Below are 13,779 nucleotides of genomic sequence, written 5' to 3'. Positions count from 1 at the left end.
TAATTATTCATGAGAGATAACTATTGATTTTTATGAATTGAGTTTGTATCTAGCAACCTTGCTGTACTCAAAGTTTGTAGATTCTTTTGGTTTTCTCTATGTATGATAATATTGTTTGCAAACAATGGCAGTTTTTCTTCTTTGCAGTCCCCACATGTTTTCCTTCCTTTTCTTGTTATAGATATAGGTAAAATTTCTAGGTATAGTTCACAATTGTACAATTCAGCACAATGCTGAATATGAACAGTGAGAGCGGGTATACTTAACCTGTTTCCAACTGAAAGGGAATTTCAGTTGGAAATTCTGGTATTCTAATGTTTCAAATTAAGCATGATGTTTGCACTTTTTGTTACATACCTTTTATCAGATTAAAAACATTTTCTTTAAGGCGCTGAGAAATTTTATAATTAATGAGTTAATTTTATCAAATTCTATTGAAATATATTTCTCCTCTAATTCCTTACTACAAAGAATTTCCAATAGATTTTTTTTTAATTAAAAAGTTATTGTAAGCTTGCCTAGTTGGTGTGGATTGTGTTTTTCCATACACCAAGAGGTTTCTGGTTCAATTCCCAGTCGTGGCACTTGTCCAGGTTTTGGGCTCAGTCCCCAGTGGGGGGCATTCGGGAAGCAGCCAATAGATGTTTCTCTCTCATTGATGTTTCTATCTCTCTTTCCCTTCCTCTAAAGCCAATAAAAAAATGTATTAATAATTAAAAAAACTATTGTACCCTTAAACTATCTGAACTTTCTCATGATGTATTTTTTTACTACATTAATTTAAATCTGTTTCTCTTACTTCAAAAGTTCAATTCCCATTGATACTAATTAAGATATGATTTTGTAGTTCCTATAGTCCTAAGACATCTAAGGTTTGTATTAGTCACTTAATGTTTAAGTGAGCTCAAATTAACTGTTGTGAAATATTTTCAGACTTGCACTGCATTCTTAAATTAGGAAAAACATTTTGATCATGTACTACATTTAAGCTATTGGATATGAGGAACTATGTACATACAGTTATTGAGAACTTCCTATTCAACTGTTTCTCCAACTCATATCTGATGTATTTCATGATTGCAATATCTGGGCTAAATGAATCAGAAATACCAATGCTTATTAATACTGAGACTTATTTTAAAGGTATGACCAAAATTTCCATTGCCACCCCCAACACTGTTCCCAAATCATCCAGTCAAAGCCCAGAGACTATAATCTTTCTAACACCCTGTTACTGAGACTGCCCTTGCTTCCCTGAGGTCTGTGTTCCCCTTTGCTGCAATGAATAATATAGGAAACTTTTTCAATCCCTGGTGTATTCTTGGATTTCAAAGTTTTGACAGGACCAAAAGACTTATCAACTAATGCCAATAGATTAATTTTACTTTGTTCCTGATTTGAATAAATGAACAATAGAAAAGTAAATATTTACTAAAACAGGAGATATCTGAACATTGACTGGATATTTGATATTAAAAACAATAACTTTTTTAAGGTGGGATAATGGTAATTGTGGTCAGGTTTTTATTTTTAAAACGTGTCTTTCTTTTTTTTCTTTCTTTCTTTCATAAGTACATGCTTAAATATCTATGGATGAAATGATATGATGTTTGATATTTGCTTCTCTGGGTGGAGAAGTTAGAGCTATAGACAATCAAGATACTAAAAATACCATTAATTGTTAAAGGTCATTAAGGTCATTCTGTTCTTGTATACAATTGAAATTTTCCAAAGTTCTTTTTTTAAAAATTATTTTTCAAGAGAGCAATATTATAAGATCAAATAAAACTCCATAGCAAGACACCCCAGAACAGTTATGCATTCCGGTTAGGAGGGCCTGGGCTTTCTCTTTTCTCTCCCACACTTGAATCAAGTGTGTCCAGTAAGAAACTGTGTGTAGAACCCAGGTGTGCCAGCAGCTACAGTTAATAGGCTACTGGGACATTCCACCAGCTGATCATTCCCCGCCCTGTTTCTCTCTTTTCACCCCAGAGTCTACGGCTACGCACACAACCAAGATGGTGGTGCCGGACAGTGAAACAAGTCATTCCCCGTCCGGGCGCATGCGCAGGAATCGGGCCGCGCAGGCGCATTCCTGCCCCCCTCCCCGAATTTGGCGGACCGCGCCTGCGCTGTGGGCGCGGCTCCCGGCTCCCGCTGGGCCTTGGCTGGCTGCAGGCTTAGTCTGAGTGCGGCTGAAGTGGCTGGCTCGAGGAAGATGAAGCTTTTGCTATTACTCCTGGTGGCGGCGTCCGCGCTGGTCCGGAGCGACGTTTCGGCCAACCTGGGCGGCGTGCCTAGCAAGAGATTAAAGATGCAGTACGCCACTGGCCCGCTGCTCAAGTTCCAGATTTGGTGAGTACGTGCGTCGCCCCGCAGCGCCTCTGCTCGGTGTCTCTCGCTACGCGAGTCCCCGGCTTCGCGGCCTAGCGGGCTGACCCTCCCCTGGGTGGGAAGAACAGTGCCAGCAGCCTTCCTCAGCCTGCCTTCTCCGGGGCCCTTCCCAGGACGGCCAGCCTCTCTCCTTTCCTCCAGGCACAACTGCTCACTTCCTTTTTGTTCCTAGAATGGTGGGAATGCGGAAGGTAGGGAATGAGAAGGGTAGATACTGAAAGGCGAGGACGTGGGGACACTTGTCAGTACCGAGGACCGGTCGGCGGTGTCCCGCCATGGCGGCCCCTGCTGCCTGCGGAGCTGGACATGAGTCGGCGTGGCGTTGGCGGAGGCGCTCCTAGCGCTCGCCACCCGGTTCTCTTCCTCTGCCTTTTCCCAGGGTTATGCCAGGCAGCCCATTGCCCCGCTCGGTGAAGGTTAATTCGGGTCGTTGGACGGGACCCGCGAGCGATAGACGCCTTCACCTGCGGAGTGTGTGGAGCGAGGGAGTAGGGCTTCCGGCAGCCGGAGGGCGTGGAGCGGGCGGGGAGGCTGATCTCAGTTGGCAATTTCCAGTGTGAAAAAGCCGGAGTTGCTCTTCTGACAACCGTTCTCTCCGGGACAACTGGATCGTCACCCTCATTTTCCCTACACCCGCCTCCAAGAGTTGCCTTTGTACCTTTCAGGTTTTCTCTTGTGCATTCAGAGAAGTAGAAAAAAAAAACCCACCCCCAAAAACAAAATCCCAGCAGTTTTCGACATTGTACTTTAAGTGATTTTGTTGTTAGCTAGTTATGTATTAGAAGCAGAGCAGTCATGCAGTATAATAAGGTAAATGGGGTCGGAGGTTTCAAAGACTCAGATTAAATAAACAAAAATTGTAAAAACGCAGAAATTAGAATCCTGTATCGCAAAAAGGTGACTTTTTTAAGGATAGGATGTTTGGCTTAGTAAATCTTTGCAAAATTAGTGTTGGCCAAAATGTTTTTTAAATCAGCTTTTCCCAACTTTACGTATTAACATAAGTGTACTAAAAGTTTAGATTTTCTATTTATCAAACTAGTTTTTTGCTTAGTCTTTAACTAAAAGACTAAGCAAATCTTTAAAATTAAAAAAACCCATCAGTGACTTTTAAGAATCAAAAAATAAGAATATGAGACTTTATTTTTGTAGTGAAAACTAAAAATCTTGATTTTTTTTTATTAAAAAAAAAAAAAAGCAGCAGCAGCCCACTTGCACCATATGAGTATACAGCAAAACGATGGCCATCTATGAACCAGGAAACTGGCTCTCATCAGGCAGTGAATCGGCCTGCACCTTGATCTTGGGTTTCCCAGTCTCCAGAACTGGGAGAAATATATTTCTGTTTATAAGTCAAAAAGAGAAAAAAAGTTCTCTGTTTACTATGTGCCCAGCACAACATATTTCATATAATACTGCAAATGGGAGTTATGGCTTGACCATCCTGATCCCCCCCCACCCCCCAAAAAATACTTTTTTTTAAATGAGAAGCTGGCAGTCATATTACCAAACTATAAATATTGTAATGTTGTTAAGGTTTAAATGTGATGCTTTTGGATTTGAGTAGTTTAAAAAAGACTGCAGTTTCTACCTTATGTAATTTTTTTACTTTTGTATCTCTTGGTTTCACTTGTGCTTTTCACAAAAATACTTCGCTTTTATAGTGGCTTGTATTGGACTACTTGTCACAATAAAAAGTGTACCTCCACAAAGGATATTCATTACAAAGTATTTAAAATTGGAAAAAGAAATGTAAAGAGAGAGCATTCAGTCCTTCAAATTAAACTTTAAAAAAAACTTAAGTACTTCATTTGAAATTTGACACTTAATTTTTGTTTCTTTTTTGCTGTTAGAACAAACTTGTCCCAAAAATCTAATAAGAGTTTTCATTTGCAGTCACCCTGAGCATATTAAATACAAAAGTGCTTTAGGTTTGTTTTTGTTTTTCATGGCTAACTAAGGACTTCATTTCAAACAAAAATTTAAAAATTGAGAGCTATTTCTTGGTGTGGGAAGGGATCAGGGCAAGGAATTCCCTGTGGCTGGGGCCTGACCAATCAATACCTTCATGTAGGGGAGGTGTTGTGATAATCCTTCCTGGCCTCTTTGATGGGGAACCTTAGCAAGTGCAGAACCCTATGCGAGAGCCCATCTGCCAAGGGAAACTCAGGCTAGGAGTCAGTCCCTGGGAGGGAACAGTCAGGCAGTGGCATGGCCTAAGGCAGTGATGGCGAACCTTTTGAGCTTGGTGTGTCAGCATTTTGAAAAACCATAACTCTGGTGCTGTGTCACATATAGAAATTTTTTGATATTTGCAACCATAGTAAAACAAAGATTTATATTTTTGATATTTATTTTATATATTTAAGTGCCATTTAACAAAGGAAAATCAACCAAAAAAAATGAGTTTGCGTGTCACCTCTGACACGCTTGTCATAGGTTCGCCATCACTGGCCTAAGGTGAACCACAGGATCAAGTTGTCAGTACCAAGAACCCACTCTTTCCCCCCTTCCTGGGACCTAGAATAGATTAAGGAGATGGTCTGTGGAAAGAACCTCTCAGACCCTGGCGAGAAGAAAGGCCTAGTGCCCTCACATTTGTCACCTCTCTTCTCTGGGGGGGTGGGAGGGGGCTCTGTGTCCTGGAGTTTGTCAGGTGGTAATACTGACACCGCTGGGGGCAGGGAAGCCCTAGCAAGCCTGGACCCCACATCTGGCTCTCCCCTGGCAAGCTCTACAGTCACCACATGATCCTGTGTGTGTGTGTGTGTGTGTGTGTGTGTGTGTGTGTGTTTAAATATGCAGGTGAGAAATAACTTTATTAATTGCCCTATCATATACAAGTAAATTTAGCTTGTTTGCTACTTCCCCTCAGAGATTAATCTATATATAGTAAGGTGAATATTGTTTTTGGTAGAATCTTTTGGACATTCATTTGCAAGATTGTTTGGGAAAGGAGAGGAAGCTAAGACAGCTGAGGATAAATATGTGAAAATTCTTTTAATTCTATTTGAAATCTGAGTACTGTAAAATGCACTCATTCACTACCAGGTGTACTGATTAATAATTCGGATTTTGTAATCCAAGAAAACAGGATAATTTCAAGAGAAACATCAAAAGTGCTTTATTCAAAGTAATGTCCATCGATAGCTACACATTTCTCCCATCTTTCAGGTAATTTGTGGATAGTGTCCCAATAGAACTTTTCTTGTTTAGAGGCAAACCATTCAGAGACCCAATTTTCCACTTCTTCATACTTTTTTTTAAAAAAATAAATCTTTATTGTTCAGATTATTACAGTTGTTCCTCTTTTTTCACCCCATAGCTCCTCTCCACCTGGTTCCCCCCCACCCCATGCTCTTACCACCCACTGTCCTCATCCATAGGTGTACGATTTTTTGTTCAATCTCTTCCCGCACCCCCCAACTCCTTTCCCCCCTCGAATTGTCAGTCCACTCCCTTTCTATGCCCCTGATTCTATTCTATTCACCAGTTTATTCTGTTCGTCAGATTTTTTATTCACTTGATTTTTAGACTCACTTGTTGATAGATATGTATTTGTTGTCACTTTGTTGTTCATAATTTTTATCTTTACCTTCTTCTTCTTCTTAAAGAATACCCTTCAGCATTTCATACAATACTGGTTTGGTGGTGATGAACTCCTTTAGCTTTTTCTTATCTGTGAAGCTCTTTATCTGACCTTCAATTCTGAATGATAGCTTTGTTGCATAGAGTAATCTTGGTTGTAGGTTCTTGGTATTCATCACTTTGAATATTTCTTGCCACTCCCTTCTGGCCTGCATAGTTTCTATTGAGAAATCAGCTGACAGTCGTATGGGTACTCCCTTGTAGGTAACTGAGTTTCTTTCTCTTGCTTCTTTTAAGATTCTCTCTTTGTCTTTTGCTCTTGGCATTTTAATTATGATGTGTCTTGGTGTGGTCCTCTTTGGATTCCTTTTGGTTGGGGTTTTCTGTGCTTCCTGGACTTGTAAGTCTATTTCTTTCACCAGTTGGGGGAAGTTTTCTGTCATTATTTCTTCAAATAGGTTTTCAATATCTTGCTCTCTCTCATCTTCAGGCACCCCTATAATTCGGATGTTGGTATGCTTGAAGTTGTCCCAGAGGCTCCTTACACTATCTTCATATTTTTGGATTCTCTATATCCTGTAGTTTGCTTTCCTCCATTTCTGTCATTTGTGACTGGTTTCTTTGTCTCCGCATTTTGGCTCCTTCCCTGTGTTGATAGAGTGGCTTTGTGTGCTAGGTGTCCTATAGGGCCCAGTGGCTCAGCCTCCCTAATTACCTGAGATGGACACTGTTGGTGCACCCCTTTGTGGACTGTGTGCACAGTCTTGTTGTAGTTAAGCCTTGATTGTAGTTGGTATCACTGGGAGGAATTGACCTCCAGGCCAATTGGCTGTGAGAACCAGTTGTGTCTACAATGGGAGAACTGTTGTGCTGGAGACACCCTTATGGGGCAGGACTTGCTTCAGTGGGACTTTGGTGCTCACTGAGTCTGCCCTCTGAGTGTGTCTCTTAAGGAAGTGAAGAGTTTTAATCTGGTGTGCTCTCACTCTGACCACTGGGTACGCTGGCTCTTGGATCTCCAAGGAGGTGCAAAATCAGCCACTGCCTGAGGCCACCCAGCAGGAGCTACAGAGAGATCTGCAGATTTCTCCTCTTTGTTTGGGTTTTGGAGGTGCCCAGATGAGGGCCAGCTGTGAAGTAATGCAGGCTGCTGTCGAGCCTTGGGCCTTCTTTTGGAAGCTCTGGGGCTCTCTGACCCAGCTGCAGTTTATTAGGTTTATTAGGTTTTAGATTGCAAAAGGCCAGGCCATTCATATGCAAAAGCCTCTGTGCACAGCTTGGGTAGGGTTGTAAATTGGGTGGAGCAATGGCTGCCCGTCAGCCCTGCTCCGAGGAGGTCCCTGGGTTTCTGTGTCCTGTGGCACCATGTAGGAACAATGAACACTGCAAGCACCTCTGAGAGAAAGCTGCCCTTGTGTTCCGGCCTGATGCCAGACAGTCCAGTTTCTCCCCGGGTGAGTCTGGGTCCCCAGAGTCTCGCCAGGAACTGGACTTCAGAGCAGTTGGGAGCTTGTATCTCCCTCCTGATTGAAAAAGACAACAGCATACCCAGTTGCCAGCCCGTTTCCATGCACTTCCGCACCTCAGCACCTCCTCCCAGTCTCAGTGCACTTTTCTCTTCCCTTCTAGTTGTATAATTTCCACTCAGCCAGCCATCCTGTGGTTCTGGATGATATCCATTTTGTCTTTTAGTTGTAGTTTTGATGTGGTTGTGCGAGGCAGCAAGTTCAGGTGTTTACCTATGCTGCCATCATCTTCTTCATACGTTTTGAAGTGCTGTTCAGAAAGTGTGTTTGCCATCGATGGAAACAAGTGGTAATCTGAAGGAGCAAGGTCTGGTGAATACAGCGGGTGGGTTAATACTTCCCAGGCAAGAAGTATTAACGCGTCTTTAAATGGTTTTGAAGTGTGTGGTGGTGCGTTATCATGAAGCAAAATTACTTTGCTGTGTCTTCTGGCCCATTCTGGTCATTTATGATCAAAGCGTGATTCAAATTGATTATTTGTTGTCGGTAGCGATCAGTATTAATGGTTTCACCTGGTTTTAGAAGCTCATAATATGCCACACATTCCTGATCCCACCAAACACAGTGTGTTGTCTTCTTTCCGAAGCAATTTGGCTTTGCAGTCGATGTTCATGGTTGACCTGGATCAACCCATGATTTTGTGTGTTTGGGATTCTCAAAATAAATCCACTTTTCATCTCCAGTCACAATTCGTTGCAAAAAAGACTTTCTTTTGTGCCGTTGAAGCAACATTTTACTGATGACTTTTTGGTTTTCCATTTGTCTTTCGTTCAGTTGATGTGGCACCCATTTTCCTTCCTTTAAAATCTTTCCCATTGCTTGTGAACGATCGGAAATTGTTTGCTGAGCAACGTTTAATCTTTCTGCAAGTTGTTTTTGAGTTTGACATGCATCTTCATCCAATAATGCTTGTAATAGTTTGTCTTCAAACTTTTAAGGTTGACCTGGATGTTCATTGTCTTTCACATCGAAATCATCACTTTTAAAGCGTTTAAACCAGTGTTCACAAGTATCTTGAGATGGAGCATATTCACCATAAGCTTCCCAAAGTATACGATAACTCTCAGCAGCACTTTTCTTCAAAATAAAGTAATGAATTAAAACTTCCATGCCCTAACTGGTTTGGCTCAGTGGATAGAGTGGTGGCCTGCAGACTCAAGGGTCCCAGGTTCGATTCTGGTCAAAGGCATAACCTTGGTTGCGGGCACATCCCCAGTAGGGGGTGTGCAGGAGGCAGCTGATCGATGTTTCTCTCTCACCCATGTTTCTAACTCTCTATCCCTCTCCCTTCCTCTCTGTAAAAAATATATAAATAAATAAAATATATTTTAAAAAAATTTCCTGCAAATCCTCACTTTTTGGCACAAAATTTGACATTTTTAAGCGTAAAAATATCTATGATGTTAACACCTTCATAAAATTTGACATATGAAGTTTTGAAGCTTGCTGTCAATACAACAAAATAGCATACATATCAAATCACATATATATCAACATATGTGTAACTCCATCTATTGAAACAAATCTGCATTTTTAACCGGTACACCTGGTAATCATCACTGTTAGCAAAAGATTTCCACAGCCTTTGCAGCAGGGGTTCAGGATCTGAAGAAGGGGCCAATGCACAAATGAAAATACTATACAAGAAATATGAATTTAGAAGGTATGGGGGGCCAGGTGGAGACCTCTCTCTTGGAGAGGCACACTGAAACATGGCCTTGTCCGCTTTTTATTCAATTTTAGATACGTATCTTGCCCTCAGTAAAGCACAGCAAACAGGTAGCAGACAGACCCTCTCTAAGGTCAATAAAGATCAGTAAAGATCAGTAAGGTTCAGTAAACATTTACTTTGAGGCTATTAGATCAGGAAATTGCTTTGAGCCACCACTATCTCAAGAGAACAATGGTGCTTGGCATTAGCCCTGCTAATGCCCAAGGTCCATCGGCCTTCCCGCGTTCCTTGGTGCACTCTCATGATAGTATCGGCAGTGAATGGCTTCCTGCAAAAGATAACTAATTTTTACCTTCCTTTCAGTTGCTTTTTTTCCTTATTTTATATTTCTTATGAGTACTCTAACTTTAGTTCAGTATAGATCATCTGTTAATTGTACACATTTTTAATTGCTAATAGAACAAAAGAGCATACAACACACAAATGGAATTGAAGGGAGAAAGATCATTGTGCAAAATAGCTTAAAATAAACTTTTCTATTCTTTTTTTTTTTAAATATATTTTATTGATTTTTTACAGAGAGGAAGGGAGAGATAGAGAGTTAGAAACATCGATGAGAGAGAAACATCAGCTGCCTCCTGCACATCTCCTACTGGGGATATGCCCGCAACCCAGGTACATGCCCTTGACCGGAATCGAACCTGGGACCTTTCAGTCCGCAGGCCGACGCTCTATCCACTGAGCCAAACCGGTTTCGGCAAACTTTTCTATTCTACATTCAATATTTTTTCAATAAATATTTGTTCAATACTTGCTTGTGCTAGGGACAGCCAATGGGTATGTCCCACATGATGTTTCCCTTACTCTCTCCCCTCTTCCTCCTTCCTTCCCACTCTCTCTGAATATCAATGGGAAAAATTCCCTGGGGTAAGGATTAAAAACAACAACAACAAAAAAGAATAATAAGAAAAGGGAAAAGTGGGTTGGTTTGGCACCATGAATTAGGAGACTGGAAACATGATGGACTTTAAAAAGCACAGAATCTATTTGAAATAGTTAGCATGGACAAAGGATTTTTCTGTATTTCCTAAATTTCCTTTCTATTCATTATACACAGATCACCTAATTTATATGCAGGCTCTTTTAGAAAAGTATTGTGAGAAATATTTTAGATTGAGCAGTTGCAAAAGTTGAATCCATAAGTAAGATATTTCTGTATTAATAGATTTTCAAAGTGATTAGGACTTAAACTTAAGATGTTTTTCAAAGTTTAAATTTACTTTTTAAGGATCTTTGGCCCAGGGGCAAAAGGAATGGGCAGCTATTGCAACATTTTTAGCATGTTTAGATATTTATTTGTTGGGCGTATACTACAAGTCATAGTTTTACTCACTGACCCAGAAAGAATGGAATAACTTGAAAGATATGGGTGTGATAATTGCTATGGAATGACTACTGCTCCTTATGATGTACCAGTATGTTTGCCTTTAATTTAACATTTTGCCCACCTTGATAAACAGTATGTATATTTTATATCCTGTCAGCAGTATTGATTGCTGTTTCAAAACAAAAATTGTTTTGAGCCCAGCCAGCATTCTCAGTGGTGGAGCGTCGACCTATGAAACAGGAGGTCAGGGCACATGCCTGGGCTCGATTCCCAGTGATGGGTGTGCAGGAGGCAGCCAATCAGTGATTCTCTCTCATCATTGATGTTTCTATCTCTCCCTCCCCCTTCCTCTCTGAAATCAATAGAAAAATAGTTTTTTAAAAAGAAATAAAATTATTTTGAGGAAAACAATTATATAGGAAAAAAGCTCCTTGGTTTTTCTTTATGAGTCTGAAGGCAAATATAGAGAAGAAAGTTTACTTATGTATAAAAATATGGTGTTTTTTGTTTGTCTTGTAAACTGCTTCATTTTCAAAATACGGAAGTTACAGTTTTAAAGTCTTTTTTTGAATTTCAAGGTTATAGGCCAGTTTCATCTGGAGTTTGGTGCAAAGATCTGAGACATGGGACTAGGAGAACCAAGGATAGAGTCAGGCTTCTGAGCACAGTAGCCAGAAAACTGGGTAACTGGTAGGAATCTACCAGTAGTGTTGTCTGCACATAGACACAACTCTCTAGCTGGGGCTGTGAGGCTTCCCTTGGTGAAGGATTGGAACTCCCAGAGCAAATGTGACCCACAAGCTTAGGTCTCCTTGAGGGAGAATCTATGTCTTCACCATGGAAGAACCTCAGAGATCTCTCCCACCAGGAGGCCAACAATATGAGCAATTGATTGTGGCATTGTGGTCAAAGAGAACTTAGTTCCTGGACACAGGGAAGGATAGCTCTTGTATTATCTAATTGTTCTATTGGGATCTAGTGGAAGTGGTCTAGGATCTCATGTCATGAAGTCTGTATTCTAGTCTCAGCCCTAACAAAGGTTACTCACCACTACCTACCCACTGCCTAATGTAATGCTTGACACATAATGGGCATTCAATAAATATTTGAGTGAGTTAATAAATGATACATGGATGTGTAATCATGGAAAAGTCCCTTGATCTCTCTGGGCTTCATGTTTTTCCGTTCATCTATTAAAAAAAGAAGTTTCAACTTAATTAGGTCTCTAGTTCTGAAAATATTGCATTAAAAGTTAGATACTGTTATTTTAGATAATCAACTTCATTGTAAACACCAATGCAAACTTGGGCATTGAACTCAGGTGGCATTTCTTGGTTTCAGGGGAGATAGGTACCTAGGTAATCTAGATTATTTTTATAATAGAAACATCATTAAAATTTCTTACAGAAAAATAGCAGTTGTGGCAAAATAAAATATTTGGTGAATCTAAGAACAGTAATAAGAAAATATTAGATAAGGTGAATGCTTAGTAAAGATAAGGTATCTAGAAATTTATAAGTTCTTTTAAGAATTTAGCTATAGAGATTTGTCTTCCTTTGAAAAAATTTCTTACTTTTTAGTGACATAATCTTTCATGAAATTTTTATTCTAAATATAGAGAAAGTATTAATTGTTAAGAAAGACTAAATTTCTCACTTTTTTTAAAAATGAGTTTTCTTAAGTTGAGATCTATTGATAGTTGTACTGTCTCACCTTGTCAGATGTTTGGTGTTTTTCTTTGATGGCAGTGTAATTAAAAAAGCTATCATATGAGGTTTTATTTTACTATAACTTAATTGCTAATCCTGCTTTCTCTGGATCAAGTGGTACCTTCATTGCTTTATATTTATGTGTTCCTTTACTTAGAACTTAATGTATTTAACTACTTAACAATCTTACCTGAATTTGTAAACTCTTCTGTTGATATGGTGGTTCCATCCACCTTCCCCTTTGCAGTTTTATTGAAGTGTAATTGACAAATAGAAATTGTATATACTGAAGGTGATGATTTTATATACACACACACACACACACACACACACACACATACATATATACATACACACAAGGTATGTTGTGAAACAATTACTACAAAAGGTTAGTGAACACATCATCATCTCACATAATTATCTTTGTTATGGTGAGAACATTTAATATCTATTCTCAGCAACTTTCAAGTATACAGTACAGTATTGTTCATAAGAGTCATCACGCTGTACATTTGATTCCCAGAATTTTTTCATTTTAAAACTGGAAGTTTTCATCCTTTCACCAGCATCTCCCCATTTTCCCAACCCTCAACACCTGACCACCACCAATCTACTCTGTCTGTGAGTTCAACTTTTTATCTTTTTAAAAAATATTTTTATTGATTTCAGAGAGGAAGGGAGAGGGAGAGAGAGAGAAACATCAGTGATGAGAGGGAATTCATGGATCGACTGCCTTCTGCACACCCCCTACTGGGGACCAAGACGGCCACCCAGGTGTGTGCCCTGACAAGGAATTGAACTGTGACCTGGTTCATATGTTGATGGTCAACCACCGAACCACACTGATTGGGCGAGTTCAATTTTTTTAGATCTTATTTATATGTGGAATCTAAAATAACCATGTTTCTCTAATTTATTTCACTTAGCGTAATGTGGTCAAGGTCCATCCATGGTATTCCAAATGACAGTATTTCCTTTTTCTTTGGCTGAATAATATTTCATTGTATCATATGTACCATGTTTTTTAAAAAATATTTTTTTATTGATTTCAGAGAGGGAGGGAGAGAGAGATAGAAACATCAGTAATGAGAGAGAATCATTGATTGGCTGTCTCCTGTGAGCCCCCTGCTGGGAATCAAGCCCACAATCGGACATGTACCCTGGCCAGGAATCAAACAGTGACCTCCTGATGCTCAACCACTGAGCCAATGGGCTGGGCTTGTGCCATGTTTTCTTCATTCATTCATTCATTCATTTGGCATGGTTGTTTCCATGTCTTGGCTATCCTATATAATAAAGAGGCAATATGCAAATTGACCTTCATACCCTCACAAGATGGCTGCCTACGACTAGGCTGGCAGGGGGGTTAGTGAGGGACGACCAAACAACTGAACAAGCAGGCTGTGTGGGGCGACCAGGCTGGCAGGGGGAGCAGTTGGGGGTGACCAGGCTAGCAGAGGAGGCAGTTGGGGGTGACCAGGCCTGCAGGGGGCAGGCAGTTGG

The 13,779-nt window shown here is 40.2% G+C and overlaps 1 protein-coding gene across 1 annotated transcript in view; it reads left to right on the top strand.

Moving 5' to 3' along the window:
* Positions 1 to 2,106: 2,106 nt before the first annotated feature.
* SELENOT (selenoprotein T) overlaps positions 2,107 to 13,779 on the top strand; it is a 29,918-nt gene continuing 18,245 nt past the window's right edge. Inside the window, exon 1 of the mRNA XM_059688139.1 lies at positions 2,107 to 2,355. Within this exon, the coding sequence (XP_059544122.1) occupies positions 2,219 to 2,355 (137 nt within the window). The 5' untranslated portion in view covers positions 2,107 to 2,218. The remainder of the gene's footprint in view (positions 2,356 to 13,779) is intronic.

This window comes from Myotis daubentonii, chromosome 3, assembly GCF_963259705.1.
Source record: "Myotis daubentonii chromosome 3, mMyoDau2.1, whole genome shotgun sequence".
NCBI classification, from domain to species: Eukaryota; Metazoa; Chordata; class Mammalia; order Chiroptera; family Vespertilionidae; genus Myotis; species Myotis daubentonii.
This window is presented reverse-complemented; position numbering and strand designations above follow the sequence as displayed.